Here is a 21,649-nt window from a genome sequence, read left to right on the forward strand (position 1 = left end):
CGGGGAGCTAGCTCTACCGAGTCATCCAGCTTAAAACTTTGTTGCAGCTTTTGCTCTATTCCATGTTGACAAGGCAGCCCTGGCAGCCCAACTCAATTGGTGTCAAGAAGGTGACAAAATCCCACGAACCCTTCCCCTTTAAAATTTTGGTTTAACAAAAAAAGGGGTGAAGGGGGGCTAATCCCTGATGATCCGTCGAAGCACTTCCGCTCAGATGTGGGGTGACCTCAGCCAAGATTTTGCTTGTACCTGAATCAAAGGCCAGACTACCAGCTTGAGCTTCCCTGTACCGATCATATTTTTGACTCACAGATTTGATCTGCACGAGAGCTTGGCGAGTGGTTGGGCAGGGAGGGAGAAAAAGAATAAAAAATAAATAAAAAAATACACTTAAGGACAAGGCTGACGCTGACTTTGGCAAATATTGCAAACAGCGTATAGTCCGAGGAGAAGCTCGCATTCGGGCACTTGAATTGACGTGTTCAACCCGCGTGCCGAAGCTGTCCGCGCCAAACAAGGACGCACGGTCGGGCGCATGGATGTCAAGCAAGCAGTGCAAATCAACGGGTTTTGCAGGCTGACAGGCAGGGTCAATCCTAGATCGCTAAAACCAAAAACGTTCTAAAGCAGCCCTCCACTGCCCGAATCGAGGAACTTCAGACAAAGACCGGGGCCGCGCATGCTGCTGCACGAAAATCGAAGAAGAAACAAAAAAGCAGGAGAGTACAATTAGAGCCAGGTGGCCGGCTTTTTTTAAGTCAATTATATACACGTTTCAATCAGTTGGTATACTACAAAAAAGCAGCGTCCTTGACTGTTTCCTGGTTGGCTTGGTCCCTCGGTTGTTGTCCACGATTGATGACCTGCCTTAATTCAGGGCTGCTTCCCCGGACGCTCATTGGGACTATCTGTCAGGGGTAGGCGAGCAGTGACGTGTGGCATCTCTGGTGGACCGTGACAGCGGATTTTTTTTGGCACGGTTGGATTTGGGCAATGACAGCGCGATTTGCGCAATCCCCATTTCTGCCCGCCATTTGACAGTGGTCAGAGCCAAAGGGGAAAGAAAAAAAGTTGCTTGCACTGGCACTCACCGACTCTGCAACAACAACTTCACCGTTTAAACGCCTCAGAGACGCCTACCACAAACAGCAAACACAAGCCAGCATCTTTTGCTTTCGAAAATAGCGCGCGCCGGCGAATTGATTTATTTAGACCACCTTTGCCCCGGCTTGCCGGTCGCATTCCCATCGCTTGAACGCCTCACCACCAAAGTCGCCCAAACCGCATCAACCTCTCCAAACTGTCACCATGGTCTTACTGGAGGCGACAGCGCCCGCAATCAAGGGCCCAGCCCTTTTCGGGATGCCGATGAAGCAGGTGTCGCTAATCACGGTGAGCAACGCAGCGACTTCTGGGCCATTGGCCTTGCTCGTTTCTTGTGGCTAACCTGGTGTCTTTGCTCGAACATGCAGCTCACATTTCAAAACTCGGCCTTGATCCTCGTACGCGCTACCCCTTCCTCATGCGCTCCCAGACCGGATGTCTCTGTTCTCTTGCGATCGTCGAGAAGCTGACCGAGGCGCATCATGGCTATATAGATACTGCACTACTCGCGAATCATGCCACCAGACGGTGACCATCGCTACTTCACCTCGACCGCAGTCTTTCTCAATGAGATTATAAAACTTGCCATAAGCCTGACCTTTGCTCTCCTCGAGCACTCGCGCAGCTTGGCACCTCAGACCCCAGCTACAGTGCTGTTCGAACAGTTGTACAACTCGGTGTTTTCGGGGGATGGGTGGAAGCTCATTATCCCAGCGGCGCTGTACACGCTGCAAAACACTCTGGTCTACGTGGCTGTGGGAAACTTGGACCCGATACATTTCCAAATTCTGTACCAGCTAAAGGTACGTAAAGTATCCGGTTTACAATCCCATGAGGCCACAATTTGTTCGGGGCTTCAAGTCCGGCGCGCCTGGCTAAGGCAACGCGGCTTTCAATGCCGAGGCGGATGTCGATGCCGATGCTGACATGTTCTTGGCAGATTCTTACGACCGCCTTCTTCACGGTTGTTATGCTGGGCCGATCTTTGTCTGCAAAGAAGTGGGTCTCGTTGGTTATATTGACCATCGGCGTCTCGATCGTGTCTCTGCCGTCGTCGAGCTCCGAGGACTCGAGACTCATAATCCATGACTTTAGCGACCACTTTTTCCCTCGCTCAGTCCACGAGCTTGGCCAGATCGCCAACGGCGCGGCCGAGGTCGCGAGAGAGCTCACCAAGCGCGCCTTGGACGATTTCAACGAGGATGGTGTCATTGGTACCATTGTGAAGCGATCGGCCACGTACCAGGGAATTAAGGAGGACCTGGACACGACGCCCATCATGAACTACTCAATTGGGCTCGGCGCAGTGCTGGTCGCCGCGGCCGTGTCCGGCTTGACTGGCGTTTACTTTGAGAAGGTTCTGAAGGATTCGGCCACGCCCGTCTCGGTGTGGACTCGCAACGTGCAGCTGTCCTTCTATTCGCTTTTCCCGGCTCTGCTGCTGGTCGTTGTCAAGGATGGCGCTGACATTATCAAGCACGGCCCTCTCGACGGCTATAACTGGGTCGTGTGGACGGCCGTTGTCCTGCAGGCTGTCGGAGGCGTGCTGGCTAGTCTGTGCATCAACTATGCCGACAACATTGCTAAGAATTTTGCGACTAGTATTAGCATCGTGATCAGCTTCCTTTTCAGCGTCTGGTTCTTCAACGTCAATGTCAATCTGGCGGTAAGGCTTTATTTCACTTTTTTCAACCACCGAACTTATGCGTCAAACAAAGAGCATTCGCCTTCGACCCATTGTTCTTTTGTTGCTCCCCATCCCCGGAAAAGAGGTCACTCACTTTCAATCATCTATATATAGGATTCTAATGAGCTTCTACAGTTCTTGCTAGGGACTTTCTTCGTCATCCTGGCGACGTACCTCTACAGCGGCCCCGACCGCAAGCGTAGCCGCCCGCCACCTATCAGCATCGTCAGCTTTGAGAAGACGACTATTGATATGACGCCTCAGCCGACTTCGATCGACGAAAAGCGTCTGGACCCGCTAGATGCTGTCAAGGCCATGGGCCTGTCGACATCGCGTCCTGCTTCGCCCTTGCGGCACCATAACAGGGTTCCCTCTGCCCGAGGCAAGAACCGCGACGAATGATGAAAATGAAAAGTTTCTTTTTTCTGCATCCTGCATGCGGTGGTTTTTGTTTTCTCTTTTATTATACATCAACATCCTTCGTATATGGCGACGCGACCATCTCCATAGGATATATCGGCACATTTGGGGGGAATGATTGGCGATTCAGGCGGCAGGCGTTTAAAAACATTGGAAGTGACAAACAAAGGCTTTTTTATTTCATTAGGACGACTCTTGCTTGAGATACAACCCGGTTGTGAGTTTCTCGGGTCATTCGGCCTTGGGGGCGCAGTGTCGAGGTGGATTCATGACGAGGGCGAGGGCTTGGCCAAGACTAGACCCGATAATGGGAACGGTAGCATGGTCGTTCGTTTAGACTCAGTGGCCAATTAAGCTGTGGCCCTTAACAGACCAGCTATGCGATGGGAGGAGATACAGCTAGAAGGAGTTAGGATGCTGCATGACAGCAAGATATTTGTAGGTCTACAGGCCTGACTCTTGAGCCTAGGTTGGTAGCATCTACAGAACATCGGGCGTCTATAAACACAGAAGCTCCTCGAGCTCATTATGACTGTGAGATGGCCTAATAACGTCAAGACATCCCTCCCAATGAAAATAGATCAAGGCAAATATCAAGCTTGATGTTAGCAGAAATGAGCCAATGTGCAGGCCAAGGCGAGGAATCCGTATTTGAACAACCACAAGGCTAGAGCTACTCAACGCTTTTCTATTTAAAAAACATATTACTGTGCTATGGGAGTCCTCCTGCATGTCTATCGAGAACCAATTAGTTCCTCTGATGCCTGGAGTGGTACTAATATCCAAGGTGCCTGTCGGGATATTGGATCACGTGGTGAGCTCCTGTTTGCTCTGAGCATATACATGGCAGACACCCTTCTTCCGGAAGGAACGTTTGCCAGCCCGCACAACCACGCAAGGAAGGTACGGAAATTACGGCTGCTATCGACCGCACTGCCTAGGGCGATGCGTGCCTAAGGTAAAATACGGGATCCCCGCGTTCTTCTTTTCCGCCACCTGCCTCAACTTCCTTCTCCGACAACACCCCACCATCCACCAAGTTCGCGCCCGTCGACCACGACAACGCGGATATTTCATCAAAAATAACGCGCTCCTAGTCAATCCCTTTTCTTATCTAGTGACCAAGTCCACGTCCTGTCCCTTTACTTATGATTTTCCTCTTGTGTTGAGGCCTCTTAGCCCTCCCCCCTTCTGTACTCTTTTCTATTTAGCAAAGTTACCCCGACAATGAGTACAGGTCGGGACCGCTCAATCAACCCTTTCTCCGAGCAGGTGGGTGCTCATGACGACGCAGACCCAGAAAGAATCCATTTCTTTCCGCAGAGTCTCGCCTACGCACGAGGTATGGCTCCAACTTCCTACCACGGTGGGATTCCTCAGCACCCATCAAGGAATCATCACACACCCTACTCGGGCCCAACACACCAGCCACCGCCGATTTTCAACATCTATCAAGCACAATCAGCCCGAATGGGCCTTGATGCTTTTGGTGAGGCTTTGTGTTGGCTGAGGTAGATTCCTGGGGGGGAGTGTCATGAGATGGACAGCGGCTTACCATTTTATTCGTTACTCTAGATCTACAACTTCATAATCCCTCTCCGCCTCTTCTCGGCCGATCATCCCTGCAAGGAAACACAGTTCCACCTACCATCGAGGTGCCGGCTTCGAGTTCGAGATATCAGCTACTCAACATCTCCAACGACCGCCCCTCCCCTGATCCCAGCTCTCTGTCCAGGCATCCGAGTTTCGGTCATTCTCATCCAGAGCAACCTTTGGCTCCTCCTGCCAGCGGTCACGAATATCAAGTCACACTGTTCAATAGGCAGCTACCTACGCCGGAGACTTCGAGCTCTGGGTTGCACTTTCAGTCACTCCGACAGCGGGTACTGCAACCTCACGGCCTCAACGAGCAGCACTCCCACGCGACGTCTGTTCCACACTTTGGTAAGTCTCATCTCATCGTGTCTAATGCTATCAATACATCAATCTGACGCATTCCTTTCAAGAAAACCAATATGCGTTAAATAGCTCATCAAGCCCCGCCGTATCTAGCCCTACAACAAGGCTAAGTAAGCGCCCACACGGCCACCCTGTGATGAGTGTACATACATCCCAAGAAGTCGCCAGGCCTGCACAGCCTTCTACGCCACCCTCGCAGACGGAGCAAACCGTACGTCATCTCGACCTGGGACACGCTCCTCCAATCGCCAACGGCGTCCACCTTATCAGCCCTAGGGACGTCTTACCCGATAGACTCAGAGTTGTTTTCCCTTTCGAACTTTTCAATGCCGTACAATCCAAGTCGTTTGCATCTGTCTACAAAACAAATGATAACGTCGTCGTCTCTGCCCCTACCGGAAGTGGCAAGACAGCTATCTTCGAGCTAGCCATTTGCAAACTGCTTTCTCAGAATACCGATCAAAACTTCAAGGTTATTTACGTTGCTCCCACAAAAGCGCTATGCTCAGAGAGGGCGCGTGATTGGGAGAGCAAGTTTAGGCACTTGAACTTGACCTCTGCCGAACTCACGGGGGACACCTTCAGCACTGATATGTCTCGTGTGAGAGCGGCCCAGATAATCGTCACGACTCCGGAAAAGCTAGACTCAATCACAAGAAGATGGGAGGACTATCGCAAGCTCCTGGACCTCGTTCAGCTGGTTTTGATCGACGAGGTACACTTCCTCAAGGACACCCGCGGAGCTACTCTCGAAGTCTTGATATGCCGCATGAAGACCCAGGTATCCAACATCCGCGTTGTTGCTCTGAGCGCGACTGTGCCCAACAGTGAGGACGTCGCGAAGTGGTTGGGTCGCGGGAATACCGACAACCACCAGCCGGCCAGACTCGAGACTTTTGGTGAGGAATTCCGCCCTGTCAGGCTACAAAAGCATGTTTATGGTCTGCATTGTTCAGGAAATGCCTTTCAGTTCGAGCCTCAGCTAGATACGAAGCTGTGTGAGGTGATAACCACACACAGCCAGAAGAAACCCATCATTGTCTTTTGTTTCACGCGAAAGTCGTGCGAGCTGACCGCCAAGAAGTTGAGTCAATTGTGGATTTCTATGGCAGACGACAAGAAACCCTGGCCTGGACCTGGACAGAATATGAAAGTCACCAATGATGGCCTCCAACAAGTCATGCAGCAGGGGGTTGCTTTCCATCACGCCGGTCTGGAGCAACAAGATCGATTGGCCGTGGAAAAGGCATATCTCGAAGGAAAACTCCACGTCATTTGTTGTACTTCAACTTTGTCTGTGGGGGTCAACCTGCCCTGCCACACAGTGATCCTCAAAGGGACTATGGGGTTCCAAGATGGAAAACTGCTCGAGTATTCCGACTTGGAGGTGGTGCAGATGCTTGGGCGAGCTGGTCGACCGCAATTCGACAACAGTGCCGTGGCCATCATCCTGACCAGGTCTGAGACCAAAGCAAGATATGAGGCCATGGCGTCAGGTACACAAGTCCTCGAGAGCACTTTACATCACAACCTGATCCATCATCTGAACTCGGAGATATGTCTTGGCACCATCAGAAGCCTCGATTCGGCCAAAGAATGGCTCAAGAGCACCTTTCTCGGTGTTCGACTCCACGCCAACCCATCGCATTACAAGATTGACTCGCAGTCTCCCAATGGGGAGAAACTGCATGTTGGAAGATCCATCGACGACATGTGCGAGAGAGAAATCAATCTGTTGCAGGAGGCAAAATTGATCAGATTCGATAATAATGTTCTTGAATGCACAACTGCTGGGCGGTCAATGTCGGAATACATGATTCGCTTCGAAACAATGAAGATGATCCTCGACATGCCAACTGGAACAAAGATTCATGACATTGTAAGTCACCAACGTACCTCGCTACTAGCAGAGATGGCACAAACTGACACCCTCGTGCATCATAGCTCATGACGTTGGCGAAAGCTGAAGAGTTCAAAGATTTGCGTATCAAGTCCAACGAAAGAGCTCTTTACCGCACACTGAACGAATCGCCCTTCATACGCTACCAAGTCAGGGCGAAAGATATCACTGAGGCTTGGCACAAAGTCTTTATCATCGTCCAGCTCGATCTTGGTGGTGGTGATTTTCCGTCCCCCAAATCAGACACCAGCAGTAGTGTTTCGAAGAATCACTTCAACATCACAAAGCGGCAGGTATCCGATCGGATGAAGTGGCTTTTACGGTGCGTTATCGATTGCAAAGGTGCCGAGAGAGATTCTGAGACTGTCAATAATGCGCTGGAGCTCCTACGGTCAATCAATGCAGGCGGTTGGGAAGGTTTGCCATCGCAGCTACTCCAAGTCCCTGGCATAGGACCAGTCTCCATGCGCAAGCTTACCACCCATGGCATCACAAACATGGCATCACTGCGCGAAGCAGACTACATGGCGATTGAGAATATCCTAACCCGGAAGCCACCCTTTGGCAAGAATCTTATGGACACCATGAAGACCTTCCCCAAACTGGGCCTTGAACTGAGTCTCTCTGAAGCATCCAACTCCAGCCACGCCAGCGAAGACGACCTTTCAGTGGTTAAACTTGAAGCAAAACTGACATTCGAGGGTCTGGATAGTGGCAACCCCTCACCAGGTGGCAAGGTTGAGTATCTTACTTTCCTAGCCGAGACCTCAGAAAAGCGCCTGGTCTACTTTTGGCGTGGAAGAGACTGGAAAGGCAGAGCTGACAGAGCCAAATTGATCTTTTCGGCGACATTGAGCAGCGGAGAAACTGAAATCTCTTGCCACTTCCACTATGAAGGTTTGGTTGGGCTCGGCGTCTCGAAGACTGCCCATCGTACCGTTCCGAAACCCGCCTCTGCCAAGAGGGCGTCACAAAAGTCGCTGCAGCGTATGTCATCTGTGACAAAACCGGTCAAAAACAAGAATTCTGGCAACGATCCCACCTCGCCCATCGAGATTGACGAGGACGGCTTGGAAGATGAGGATCTCATTGAGATGTTGGAACAAGTACAGCGCACACCAGCATCTCGCCCTTCTAAAAGGACTGGTGGAGACGATGCCAGTGAGGACGACGATGATGATGAATTCCCTTCTGTCGAACACATCGCAAGATCGACCAAGACAACCTCTCCAGAGCGGACAACCCACGTGCCGGTGCAGCTCCCCAACGGAAGGTGGAAATGTAACCATACTTGTGCTGAGTTTGCTCGCACCAAGACTGGACAGCCCTGCAAACATAATTGCTGCCATGAGGGACTCGAGAAGAAGCCCAAACCAAAGACAAGGGCGAAGATCGAAGGCAACAGTAAAAAGAGAGGGTTGGAAGTTGAGGAACAAGTCATTTCCGGTGCTAGGAGTCCTGTGTCATCGACAACAAAGAGCGCGCCGATCACCTCCATGCCTCCACCGAAGAAACCGAAGATTTCCAAGGCGGTCGAGTCGCAGAGTCTGCAGAGAAACCCGACCACTGCTACTTCAGGCAAACGAGTCCAGAAGTATATGGCGCCAACTTCATATCAGATACAAAGGGCACCCGTTATTGACTTGTCTCAAGAGGAAAACGCAACCTCAGCGAACGAGGCCAAGGGAAATGATAATGGCGATGGCCCCGGAGTAGTGCCCTTGCAGTATCTACCAGGCTGGCGAGACCGTAGTCTTGAGGATTGGGGCCAGCCCGTGCATTTTGACTTTGACAATTTCGAGTATCCGGACCCCAGGAAAGCTGCCCAGGCTGCACCATCCCCTTTCAGGGAAGGCGGAATGGATGTCACCTTGACACCCGAGCCTATGCTAGGGATCACAGCCTCTGGCGGCATCTCGGAGGAAGATCAAAAGAAGCTCCTGGAGGCGTCACGGATTCTAGGTTTGCGCTCTTCTCCGGATATTGTTCGCACTGATACATCCGAGGAATCAAGCTTGCCTGGAAGTTCATACAAGGTGACTGACGAGCCTGAGAGTGAGATCTACAAGCTGGGATCCGAGCTTGATTTGGGTCAGAACTCAATTCCCACCCCTGATGGGCATTTCGAAGATGAGAATATGGAGGACACAATTGTGGTTGCCAACACTACCAATGTGACAGAGCCAGAATGGGTCAACGAGATGGACTCTGACATTATGGATTTCTTCCGGGACAGCAACATCACGTTCGTCTAGTGGCAGGTCGAAGCACCAGTCTTGGCAACGTCATGGATGGCACTGTTTTGAGGATAATCTTGTACAGCCGGTTTGTCGGCCTTTTTTTGCAAAGCAGTTGTGCGTTGGACGGCAATGACTACTTCGGCTGTCAAAAACCTCATTTGTCTATGTCGATTGGTGATTTGTAAAACTTTTTGTACTTTGGAGGTTTGCATGGCTGTATGAAGATCTGATTCTTGGGAAGAACGGGGTGTTGAAGTTGTAATTTATGAAAGTTGCTTCACAGGCTTCTGGCCCGTCTGCTTGTCAAAGTTGTTGGCGTTGCGGTTTTCTAGGTACTCTCGCCAAATGTAGATCGCTCAGATAGCATAGAAATGAGGTCGAATTCGACAAATATCTACCTGTCATTCTCGTCGCATAGCAATCGTATCTATTTCCCCACCTACTTACCTGCCTACGTGCCTGGATTTGGAGGCAATTTTTGAGTGTGCACACTCTTATGCTATATTGAAGAGAAGAGAAGATCACTACTAGTCTAGAACTAGAAATAGAAGTAGTTGTCTTCGACTGCACTACTCCCCTTGTATACAGTACTACAAGGTCGCCAAGCTTAGTCCTTCTATGTCTGCTAAATCGTGGGCCAGCCCACAGCGAACAGCGGGGCTGTGGCTCTCAACCGCCAGGCACTCAGTGGTGGGAAGAGAAAGAGACAGTGAATTCGGGTAACACAGCCACATGGATGGAGGAAGCCGTGGTTTTTGTTGTACTGCACTATACAAGGCCAAGCCCCCAGCCACGTGGTGCCTAGTGCGCCGCAATCTTGACGGTCAGCTTACCTGCTTCGCATGTACCTAGGTAGGTAGTTGCTAGGTATGCAGATCAGCGGCTGAACACATCAAGCTTTCCAGTAGGTATTTATTTGTATTGGTCATGAAAATGGGGTAGGTGGTGGGCGGTGCAATGAGAACCGCCTGCCACTGGTTCGTTTGCTGGCTCGGGCGGGCTTGTATGGCACTCGCTTGTCGCCGCCTCAATTGATCCTTTGGTTGATCCTTTTGGTTCCACACCGATTGGCGGCCACTACACGAGTACGCGTATTTCTCATTTATTTTTTCATAAGACCTGGGTGGGCGCCCTTTCGTTATTACTCATTATAGTCACAAAAATATGCGACTCACACCTGTCAATTGTTGAATTAAAAAGAAGTAACGAAATTAGAGCAGGCGGAAACTACCTACCTACGTCTGCACTGGTTAACCTACGACAAGATCAGACAACATCACTTTTTTTGGCACTCAAGCGCAGAGAGGACCCAGCATGGCCGACGAAAAAAAGTCCAGACATTCGTGGAATCCCTTCTCCAGCCACGGGCGCACAAGTCCTCAACCGCCACGACCTCTGTCGCAGGGAGAGCCATCTTCACAAGGATCCGCAGCACCAGCTTCGTCATCGTCCGACCCCACCAAGGGACCATGGCAGCCCGAGCAGCACCTACAACCGCCGCCATCGTTCCAAGAATCACAGGCGTATGCCGCACCACCACCACCGCCGACGGCCGCCGCCGCGGGGTCTTCGTCCGCGGCGCCGGTTTTCCGCTCGCAGTTCGCCTGCGTCACCCTAAACATGTTTGACCGCATCCGGCTCATCAACTTTCCGCCGGACGAGGTCAACGCGGTGCGCGACGTGGTGACCCGCGTGTGGCCAGAGGGCATCAAGGACGTGCGCCCCTACGGCGGCGCGACCGAGATCAAGTGCCGGGGGTGGCCGTTTTCGTCGGGACAGTTCAACGGAGACGACAACTCGCGGCGCATGATCCTGCGCATCGTCAATGTGCTCTTCGACATGGGGTGGGTTTTGCAGACGACGTTGGATATGAGCAACAAGGAATATGACAAAGGTCAGTCACGGGGCCTTGTATTTTATTTGCATGCTTTAACTCTATTTTTCTCTCCTAATCAAGCCACAAAAGCTACTCTCCCATACTAACTTTCAAGGGTTAAAAAACCCCCAATGCAGACGCTCTGTTCTTCAGAAGGCAATCACCGCCACCGCCACCCTGCGACTGGATAATCATGTCGTTTGACACGTACAGCAAAACCAAGGTGATTGGAGACCTGCCGCCGGAGCTGGCCTCGGGGCTGATGCAGGTCTTTCAAGCCACGGGCAACCTCAAGCGTCACGAGTTCGCGGGCGACAGGCTAAAGATACACCTCCACGGCTACCCTTGGGCGGCCGACGGCCAGGCCACCGTCGCGACGCGCATGACGATCATCAGGGTCCTCGAGTGCATGGAGGCGTTTGGGTTCAGCGTCTACACGAGCTTGGACATGACGTGCGGCCAGGAGGGGAGGGAGACGGACGTCATGATCTGCTGTCGGCAGAAGGGGTGGGTGCAAGGGCAGCCGGTCTGGCATCGGTAGAGGCGGTTCGCGTAGTAGTGATTTTCTGGTCGTGGTCACGATAGCAAAGCCCAATGTACATGTGATTGCTACCTACCCTATGCGCCAAGTTGAGATGGAGGCCTGCGTACCTACAAAGGTCCTGTCGATCGGAAGCCCTACACCCATTGTCGATACCTGACTGTCGCGCGCGGCGCTGCTGACGTTCAAACCGGCATTAAGGCTTCCAGAGTCTCTTCCCGCTATAATTATAAAACACGCCGTTTTGCTACCCATAGGTATGCTTCGAATGCTTTTAATCTGGTGTCATCCACTAAAGAGCAAGCTAAAAAGAAAACACTGACAAAAAGAGACAGATAGGTCGAGAACAAACACATGCACATACACCCACACACTCACACATCTTGGCTCAGATGGCCCTTTTTCGAGAATTTGCTGGTGGCGGTGGTGGACGGGCTTCCGGTCCTGTTCGTCTGGTCCTTCATCGGGATCATGATGGACGAGAAACAAGGGTCGATAACGGTGTTTCGCAACACCAAGGAGATCTTGACGGGGGTTTCGGCCCCTTGCGGCGATCCTTGCGGAGAGCTTAGGTTTCCTGCCAAAGGGCTTTGCAACATCATGGGGAAGCGGTCTTGGATCTATTTGAGTTTTGCTAGCGTTATGCAGCAGCAGAACAAGCTGAGATGCTTTCACAGATTCAATCAACTCAAGGTTCCGGCCCTGTTCCACGATATCGTGTATTCATTTGTTTTATCGCTTGAGACGGATCCATGGTGACCGCTGCAGGGAGAATTGTCTGTCTCGGTATTGTAGCCTATTTGTTTTTAGATTCTTTATCGACCTTGTTTCCTTGAAAGTTGAAACTGTTTGTTTCTGACCTGTCCTGGCCTATCATTTTGCCTCTTGATCATCAATATCACCCAGTTGCGCTTTAAGCCGAGGGCATCATCAAGACCCTGATTTCAAGATACAACGCGACTTGTTACATATCATCATCACGATGCTGAAAGGCCATCACATGCTCATCTAGAACAGCCATGATCTTGCATCCAAGCAGAGTTTATCTTTGGGGCATTCTCATCATCTGCCGGTGTCCATAGTCGCAGTCGTCTTTACTATGCACAGTCCGCATCCGCAAGGAGTACTTTGTAGCCGTGAAAGAGGTAGATTTGAACACGCAGTGTATGAATAGGTAGGTTGGTATACCCACACGGACATGGGTTTCCGGGTAAATAAACAGGCAGATGGGTAGGTAGATCGGCAAATGCGTAGATTGGTATGATGTCAAAATAAAAGCGCAATATCGGCGAGAGCATTAAAATGCATTACACTGCCCTGAGGATACCCTAAAGCGCATTAATAGCAATAATTATGAACAAGATGGGTTTCAAGGAAAAGCGCATATTACCGAGGTGCGCATTGTTGAGATCTGAGCTATATCTTGCGTTCTAATTATAGCATCTAAACTTCGCACCCACTTATAATAAATATGCAGGGTTAATTAATTATTAAAATAGTCTACTTTATTAAATTAAAGTGTAAGCAACAGCTACCAAGAGGAAATTGAACGCTTATACCACCCTGTATTATAGGCTTAAATGCTGCAAAATATAACCTTAGGCAAATATTAAGCTTATCGAATATCTTAATATTTCCATAATATATAAACCCGACCAAAGTGTTACGATCAAGGTATCGGGGTAACCTGTTCTTAGGGTAAAGTACAGTGGGTTGAAGCAACTGAGCGTCTGACTGGGTAACTGGGGTTCTCAATGACTGGGGGTGAAGTTATGATCGTTCTCAAGTAAGTATTGAGGTTAACTAGAGTTTGATTGCTGCTAAGCAATCCTAGAATCGAATCTATCTACATGGTAATAAGCGTGCCTTATATAGACTATGTTCCGAATGTGATCTCCTTGATCTCACTGGATCAGTGAGATCACTTCTGTTGATCTGTTGTGATCCCAAAAGATCACTGAGATCACTCTCTTGGCAGTCACGTGAGGTCACGTGATTTCTTCTTACGTAATCCTTGTTCTGCCGGTCGGTGATTTTCCTGGGCGGGTGTCGTCAGGAGGGGTGTGACCCCACCTGGCCTCCCTGGTACTGGCCCAACTGTCTGGTCGTAACACAAAGTCCCAAACTGTCAATCATTATCTGCCTACTAGACTATTATAAATATTCCAACTTTTCTTTCACCATTCTTACCCTTCCGTTACATATATTACAGCAACCTTTCTACTTGGATCCTCATCCCTATACTCTGCGCCATCATTTTCATTCATTCGAAAATATGCAGTTAAACGTCAAGAACATCCTTTTTGCTGCCATTTTGGCTGTCGGAATTACCCCTTCAGCTGCCAGGTGGACTAAATGCTATGAGAAGGAGCCTGACGTACCCTGCCCAAAAGGTTATACGGAGTTTCAGACGAGGTCGTCAAGTTTTGTGCTCTGCTGCTACTAAAGCGTCCTACGAGGACTCGAAAGGGCGCAGAGAAAACAAAATGAGGAACTTTATTATGGATCAGGGTGCCTTGGCGTTTGCCAACCGTGGCTAATTTGCCCACCTCGCGTGCAAAACTAGTTGGGGATTCGCTTGTTTTGGGTACTCAAGTTCTTGGAGGGGAAAGGATTGCCACGATATATCCTTCATCTTTGACGCTTTAGCTTGAGATTTTCAAACAAATTTGCCCCTACGTTTTGTGCTTTTTTGGGAACGTGTTCGTACTAGCTTGTGATAGTCATAATGATATTCATTAAGAGTCGGCTAGGCCGGTTCTTTGCACATGAGGCCGCACGTGGGATATCACGGCGCGTTATTTAAATTTGTTCAAGTTTGTTTAATGGATCGACCGGTACAAGCCGGGACCGGAACGATATGGGGGTGTATATTTACTGCGCCCCTGCAACTTGTGTTACTCTGAAAGTAATAATATATTGGTCAAGTTATATGCGTGCGTTATAGTAACCGAACTTAGCATATTAACATACCACAGCCTGCTTTGATGGGCTGGATCCACTTGGGAATAAAGGTCAAGCACAAGAATTAGATGCCCTTTTGGTTGAGCTTATTCTCGTTGTGGATCATGATAGTACAGGTGAAGCAAATGCCATGGATTTGTGGTTAACGTCTGTGTAAAGTCACCACCTCCGCCCTCATTTGAACAGTGCCAGGCCGCGGCAGCGACAGCAGCACGAGAAACCCCTTCAGATTCCAACTTTGGCTCCCTGGCCTTCGACTCGGTACTTGTAGAGATGCCTTCTGCCAGCCCATCGGTTCCTAGGGAGACAAAAGATCTACGTATACCGCCCAAGTATTAGTCAAAGCAGGAAATGGGTAGCATCCTGTTCGTGGCACTTTGGTGCATGAAGTTAGCGAACAATGATTAGGCTGTTTTGGAATGGGACGAGCTTGAGATTCGAGAATTCTTTCGGCTCCTCTCGGCTGAACCATGTCAGACACGTCTACGCAACTAAACAGCCACAGGAGCATCTGCATCGATTCCAAGCCAACGAGTTCATCAGGATGACACTGCACAGAGGTGTGAGAAGTCAGGGTTACCAGACAGCTGAAGGTCACTCTCAACTAGTTCTAGTCTATTCTAATAACTAGTAGTCACTTTTAGAACTTTTGGGCACCTTACTCCTCAGAAGCATCTGTCCCGCCGCGTTGTATTCACGTCCACCTACGGACGGCAAGATGTCCGGGTTCTCCTGTTTCAAAGCCGGGCAAAGTGGGGGCCGGCAAGATCTAGGCCGACGAGGTCTTCGGGCCAATATCGCATATCGTTATTGACGCAGTCCGAGTATCGTTCACGGCGTGGAAGCTCGGGTCAAGTTGCCAAGGCTCAAAGCAATGTCCTTTCCCCCGCACAATGCAAGCTTCGCGCCAACGGCAACATTAACCTGCTGCCGGTAGGATGTTCGCCATGAGTAAGGAAGCTCAGGTTTCATCTCATCCCTGCGCAGAACTCAACAAGCATTTTGCCTACAAAGGTTATTTCCTATCTTCAGACGGATTGGATTGGATGGAGGTCTTGGCGACTGCATGGCAAAGCTCTAATGGATGAATACTGGCGCCTTGACATTGGATTAAACCCCCATCATCCCTCAAGCCCCCCAAGGCAGAAACCAGACTCATGCCCTCTCTTGACGCAAACTTTCATCCCAAGCCAAAGACAAGCAAAGCAAGCTGTTCAAGGATTCCGCAAGATGGCAGACCTGGAATCCCTCTCGCAGTCGGCCGACGCCCTCGACGAGCTGGCCGCCAAGCTGAGCGCCCGGGCCGGTGAGCTCCGGGCGGCCGTCGAGGCCCGCGACGAAGCAGCCGCGCGCACGCGCCGGTACGAGGCGCTGGACGCCGCGCAGGACGTGGTGTCGCTGCTCAAGAACCCGTCGGAGCAGTGGGCCGACACGCTGCAGAACGTCGCGCTGACGGGCGTGGTGCGCCAGTTTCAGCAGTGGAAGGTCTTTGACGCCATCCCCGCGGCGCCGGGGAGCAGCATATCCTACGAGGAGCTGGCGGGAAGGACTGGGGTGCAACTGCAACTGCTGCGTGAGTTTCTTTTTTTTTTTGAGGCTAGAGGGTAGCACTAGCAACTGAAGATGCGCTGGGTGTTGGGATGGCGAGATTCAAGGCTAACAAAGCGAGCTTGTTTTCGGCTGGGGTGTAGGCAGAATGTCATGGTTGCTGGTGTCTGTAGGGATGGTCAAGCAGGAGGGCGTTGATCGCATCTCCCACACCCCGAGGTCACTAAACTACCTGGAGGGTACACATGGAGCAGACTTTCACAACACAATGTAAGCCAGCCAGGTCACCCTTTTGTCCGGAGATATATCTCACTCCAGGGGAATTAGTTGCCCTTCAGCTGACAATGAAACTTAACTTGCGTTACTTGCCCCAACGACAGGTACAGCTTGGCCGTCAAGGCTTTTGCCATGCTGGTCGAGTACTTTGACAAATACGGGCCGCGCGAGCCCGAGGAGCAGAACCACATCCCCGTCACCTTTGCCATGGGGACGCCGGAGCTCACATTTTGGGGCCACCTGGAGCGCCACCCGGAGCTCATCGCCCCCTTTATGCACAGCAGCGCACCGTCGGCGGCCAGGATGCCCGTGACGGGCGTCTACGACTTTGGCTGGGTGGCCGAGGAGGCCAAAAAGGACCCGGGAGGCGATCGCGTGCTGTTCAACGACGTCGGCGGCGGCACCGGCCACTGCATCGTCGCCATCCAGGCCGAGAACCCGGCCATACCAATGGAGAGGTTCATGCTGCAGGACCAGCCACACATTATCGATCAGCTGAAGAGGGATGCTACAGAGTCTCTCAGGGGGGTCAAGATGGCGAGCCTGGACTTCAACAAGGAGGCGCCTGAAAAAGGTAAAATATGTTTTGCTTTTTTTTCTTGCCTTTTCTTTCGCCACCAATATTTTTGAGACAAAACCCACCGTTCTCCTCCCCGCCTCCCGCATTTCTCTTCTTCTTTGTCTAGCACTATGCTTGTGGCCACAAGCACTTTGTTTACGCTTGACATGAACTAAACTAAAACTAAAACTAAAAAAAAATAACTCTCACACCCCACAAACAGGCGCCCTAATCTACTATCTCCGGCGCATCGTGCACGACTACTCGGACAAGCTGGCGGTAAACATACTCCGGAACACGGTGGCGGCCATGGCTCCCGACAGCAGGATCCTCATCGCCGAGGACGTGGCGACCAACCCGCCGCACCCCCTCACGGCCATGATGGACATGCTGATGCTGGCCGTCGGCGGCAAGGAGCGGACCCTGGAGGATTTCGAGGCCGTCATCAAGGAGGCCGGCCTGAGGATCACCAGCGTCGCGAGGAGTGCAGACTCGCCCATGGCCGTCATTGAGTGCGTCAAGGCTTGAAGAAAGAACGTTTTATTTTTCTGTGAGGTGACGAGGGGGAATAGCAAGGATATACCAAGCAAAGTTCAGCAACGAAGAATATGCCGGACATGGCTGGGAACAAGCTTGTTCGGAATTCATTCTGTATCTCTCTCTCTCTCTCTCTCTCTCTCTCTCTCTCTCTCTCTCTCTTTTTCCCCCGTCCTTGGGCGCCATGACAGGGGGCTGTCTTCCGAACGCCTGGTGAATATGCTTTCAGTCGGACAGGATGCGGGCAAGCTTTAGAGGGACGGGCCATCATGTCTCACCCGTAGAGGCAAGCCACTAGGCGGATTTCATCGGCTGCGACACCCGATTGCGCAGCTCCGAGACAAGGAAAGCTTGGAACTGTCTTGCCTTGTCACCAACGAACAACCAAGGAACGGGTGGCTGGTCTCTTTTTTCTCGCCCATGGGGTGGAAATGCCCATCGAGTGAACCCGCCTCGGACACCAAAATAGCTACAACGCTAGTTGCACAAACCTTCCTGATCCGATATGCGTTTTTTTTTTCTCCAGAGAGATGCAAGTATGCCTCCATACAGTACATACACCAGACAACTTCACTAGGTCCATGTTACGTTGCTCAAAAAACCCACACCTTTGCGGGGTTTGCCGTTTGTTAATGTATGCGTGTGTGTGTGTGTGTGTGTGTGTGTTTTGCATGTTTTGTGATCAAGAGGAGCCTTGAGCTGGCGTTTTTGTTGCAATCTCGAGGGGTGATTTGCGCCCACCCGTCCGCCTGCCGCACGTCCCCGCTTTCTTATTCCGAGACGCAATGCAGCGGGCAGATTTTCCAAGTTTATCGGAGAAAAAAAAAAAAAAAAAAAAAAAATCCAACTCCCGGGCAAGGCAGGCACCATATGTTGCATGCATGATTTCTAGGACAAAAGATCACAAGAAAGCAAAAAGAGAACCAACAAAAAAACCGCGCAGTCCGAAACAATCTCGGGCTGACCACCAAAAGTTTTGTTTGGTTTTCATAGCAAGGCACGGTCCGATCAAAAAATACCCCTCATCTCGTGATGCGTTCGTTGTCTTTTGCTGCCCCCCCCCCTCGTCGTATTTGCGCGGGGGGCGAGATTGCAGAGCAGACAAACAACATGAGAGGCACAAAGCGAGGCAAGGACCCTGCTCAAGCGAGGTAAGGCTTTCCTGGCTCAACGGGGAGGTTGGGGATGGGAACGGGGTCAAGCTTGAACTGGGCCTGACTTGTTTGCCGTTTCATCACGATTTTTTTGCGATGGAGACTTGGGTTGGTGTGGCTGGGGTTGAGAGGGAGAGATATGGGGAAAAAGAAAGGTCGACGACTCTTTGACAACACTTTCGTGTCAATCCGGGGCGGTAGGCGTTCTAAAAAAAACAAGGAACTAGTTCCCTCTGAACGAAAGCGGGAGGACTTGCGACGACGTGATTGCCATCCTTGGGAGGTGACGGTTGTAGTTTACTTCAAACGCTTACACCGAACCAAACCCCCATCCTACGGTGATACCAACACTAGATGTGTAACATTTCGTCACCACTTCACATCGCTTTGTGGTGTGTGTCTTTTTGTGCTATTCTCTTTCCTCTCCTGTAATATTCCTGCAAGGGACGCGGCAGAGATCAAGAAGCAAAATCGCCGCCGTCCAATGCCAATTGCTCGCGCAAAGGAGGTTTGTGCGCTTGCAGCTTTGTGTAGTATTCAACACTTGGCGGCGGGGTTTGGTGCTACACCACCCGAGTTGAGGTGCAGGGGTGTATCGTTTTTTTTTTTTTGCTTGTTCAGGGGGGTCGTCGTCGATTCTGCTCGCGCATCATGAGTGGGGTGCGAACCCATCAACCCATCGTCAGCTTCTCATCGCAACAAAGTACTATTAGGTACCTTGGATATGTAGATCGGTCCTTTGCGATGTGTACTACGCACGTCCTTGTTCGGTTAAAGAAACCTCCTCCACTGATCTGTTCGTCCATTGCTACAGTACATGACTTGGGGAGGTTCCCAGGATAGAGCGGATTTTCTTTTCGTTGACTGGATCTGGGCCAGACATGAGACGATCTTGGACTGGTCGCCGAATTGGGCGGAGGCTTGCAAAGACTCCTTATCTCGAGTAGGTGCTCATAGCACATGATATCCCTTGATATTACCGTATATGAGTCGCAAAGCAATGAACCTTCCCGGGACTATTGCGTGCCGGGACTGGGTATGAGGCTGCATCATTCGCATGAAACGATAAAAGCCCATGGTAAATGCATGGAGCTAGAAAGCCAAAAAGGAAAGAAAAGAAAAGAAAACGACACTCTCGGCAACATCACCTACGGAGTCATGATGCATTCCGTCGTTGTATCGCTACCACCCACTTTTATTAAGTAGTATATGCAGGACAAATTGCTGCATGATACTCTCTTTTGCTGCCCACATGTGTGCAGCAAATTTTGACGCACGCCGGCGGAGTTGGAGATGGGGTCGAAACCCGCGCTTTCTCCTACCGGCAAAATATTGATGCCGGGCGGTGGGCAGAGAGATTCAGCACGACGACGCTATAATTTCGCCTAGCCTGCAGACTGCATTCAAAGCCAGAAAAAAAAAAGACGAAGATCAAAGTGAGCAGGAAAAAAAGATTAGAGAAAGAGGATAAGAAAGCAATCCACTATGAGGACCAGCTGGCATGAATACCGGTAGGTGCATGATGGGTCTTTTTGTTGTGCTTCTTTTGTGGTCCGTCGTTGATCTTTGGGCAGGAATTGAGAGAATATACTGTATAATACTGGGATTCTTTTTTTGGTGGCTTTTGATGGGGTTTCTTCTTCGTCACAGCACCATTCGGGGTCCCCGACGATGTGGTCATTTCGGAAAAGAGTTCTCCAGTCATAAGGACCAGCCGCGCGTGGGCGGCGCGTAGTTGCTTCTTGGACTCTGGGATAGAGATCGATTATCGGCCTTATCCAGATTCTCGGTACGTGAACTGATTGGGGGCGGCACCGATCTAGCTAGCCTGAAAGGAATTCATTCACTGAGCAGTAATTAGGTAGGTAACCAGGTAGGTAGTAGGCACACCTGTACCAATTGAATGCAGTAATTACCAAGTCGCCTTTGATCGTACAGCAAAGTGTTAATTTCCAGCAATTTCATGGAAGCACCGAGAATGGCCTTGAGATCGCAGTCTGCAGGCCTAGCCCCTCCCTTGTCACGTTCCGAAAAAGTGCTGACAAAACAGAGGTGTTGGTATTTTCGATTTTCGACCAACCACCTTATCCACAAAATAATTATGACCACAAATGAGCAACAGAGTGAGTACCAAAGAGATAGACGGACACTATTGGCAAAACTATCTTGGAATCGACCTGACTAGGCCATATGCCCATTTGTGACTCGGTCAAAAGGCCTTTTTGCTATCCGGTCCGGTTATCGCACATCATTTCTGTATCTTCTTGAAGGAAAGCAAAGGAGTGGTAAAAGGAAACAACCAAAAGATTATCACACCGTTTACCAAACCCTTGTGGCCCCGTATGATAATACAGCAAATAATACGTGGCTCGTGTTCACCGGGGATTTTGCGGTAGCAACAAATATCCTTAAAAAAAAAAAAAGGAACACCTCCTTGACCGAATGCGAGCTAGTGGCAGGGCAGGCGGCCCGAGGGTTTTTACTTTATTACTTGCCGAACCAATATTCATCTACGGCCCGAGAGGTAAAGAATACTTTTGTAGGAAGGTGGCTGACTGTCTGCTCGTCTTTTTCTCTCTCTTTCGTCTTTTTGGCCCCGGGCTCCCACCCCCTGGAATGGTCAGTGTCCCATCAAAAAAGGACATTGACCTGAACCGACCCCACCGATGAAAATGGGGGTTCAAGGGTTGAATTTCTCACTGGGGGGTACGGATCAGACGGCACCTTGCTTCTTTTGTCCAGTTGACAGGCAGGCGGTGGAGAGAGGCGGACTGCTCGAGCCACCAGGTTGCTCGAGCGAACACGTTTGACAGCCCCAGGATGAGGTGATTTTGATCCCCAAAAAAAATCCGCTGCCTTTTTTTTTCTCGTCAAGAAACGCAAA

General features: G+C 50.6%; 4 protein-coding genes across 4 annotated transcripts; all 4 read left to right on the forward strand.

Annotated features, from left to right (window-relative positions):
- Positions 1 to 3,923, forward strand: MGG_05899 (UDP-galactose transporter). Its single transcript, XM_003711677.1, has 6 exons — positions 1 to 110; positions 173 to 1,392; positions 1,473 to 1,502; positions 1,599 to 1,907; positions 2,045 to 2,770; positions 2,927 to 3,923. Exons 2-6 carry the CDS (start codon positions 1,309 to 1,311, stop codon positions 3,191 to 3,193), a joined length of 1,416 nt encoding a protein of 471 aa, XP_003711725.1. The 5' UTR covers positions 1 to 110; positions 173 to 1,308; the 3' UTR covers positions 3,194 to 3,923.
- Positions 3,924 to 4,438: 515 nt separating this feature from the next.
- MGG_05900 (uncharacterized protein) lies at positions 4,439 to 9,325 on the forward strand (the record flags this gene model as incomplete). The annotated part of the gene is made up of 4 exons (XM_003711678.1): positions 4,439 to 4,553; positions 4,787 to 5,155; positions 5,218 to 7,049; positions 7,115 to 9,325. 4 exons carry the CDS (start codon positions 4,439 to 4,441, stop codon positions 9,323 to 9,325), a joined length of 4,527 nt encoding a protein of 1,508 aa, XP_003711726.1.
- A 1,096-nt stretch (positions 9,326 to 10,421) lies between these two features.
- Positions 10,422 to 12,563, forward strand: MGG_05901 (uncharacterized protein). Its single transcript, XM_003711679.1, has 3 exons — positions 10,422 to 11,204; positions 11,324 to 11,984; positions 12,063 to 12,563. Exons 1-2 carry the CDS (start codon positions 10,625 to 10,627, stop codon positions 11,725 to 11,727), a joined length of 984 nt encoding a protein of 327 aa, XP_003711727.1. The 5' UTR covers positions 10,422 to 10,624; the 3' UTR covers positions 11,728 to 11,984; positions 12,063 to 12,563.
- A 3,358-nt stretch (positions 12,564 to 15,921) lies between these two features.
- Positions 15,922 to 17,602, forward strand: MGG_05902 (uncharacterized protein; the record flags this gene model as incomplete). The annotated part of the gene is made up of 4 exons (XM_003711680.1): positions 15,922 to 16,264; positions 16,413 to 16,509; positions 16,620 to 17,089; positions 17,298 to 17,602. 4 exons carry the CDS (start codon positions 15,922 to 15,924, stop codon positions 17,600 to 17,602), a joined length of 1,215 nt encoding a protein of 404 aa, XP_003711728.1.
- Positions 17,603 to 21,649: the final 4,047 nt, after the last annotated feature.

This window comes from Pyricularia oryzae, chromosome 3 (assembly GCF_000002495.2).
Source record: "Pyricularia oryzae 70-15 chromosome 3, whole genome shotgun sequence".
Taxonomy (NCBI): domain Eukaryota; kingdom Fungi; phylum Ascomycota; class Sordariomycetes; order Magnaporthales; family Pyriculariaceae; genus Pyricularia; species Pyricularia oryzae.

Coding starts and splice junctions, on each gene's coding strand:
- MGG_05899 (XM_003711677.1), top strand. CDS start 1,309: ATGGTCTTACTGGAGGCGACAGCGCCCGCAATCAAGGGCCCAGCCCTT. Junction 1,393..1,472: donor AGCAGGTGTCGCTAATCACG/GTGAGCAACGCA, acceptor TCGAACATGCAG/CTCACATTTCAAAACTCGGC. Junction 2,771..2,926: donor ACGTCAATGTCAATCTGGCG/GTAAGGCTTTAT, acceptor GAGCTTCTACAG/TTCTTGCTAGGGACTTTCTT.
- MGG_05901 (XM_003711679.1), top strand. CDS start 10,625: ATGGCCGACGAAAAAAAGTCCAGACATTCGTGGAATCCCTTCTCCAGC. Junction 11,205..11,323: donor CAACAAGGAATATGACAAAG/GTCAGTCACGGG, acceptor CCCCCAATGCAG/ACGCTCTGTTCTTCAGAAGG.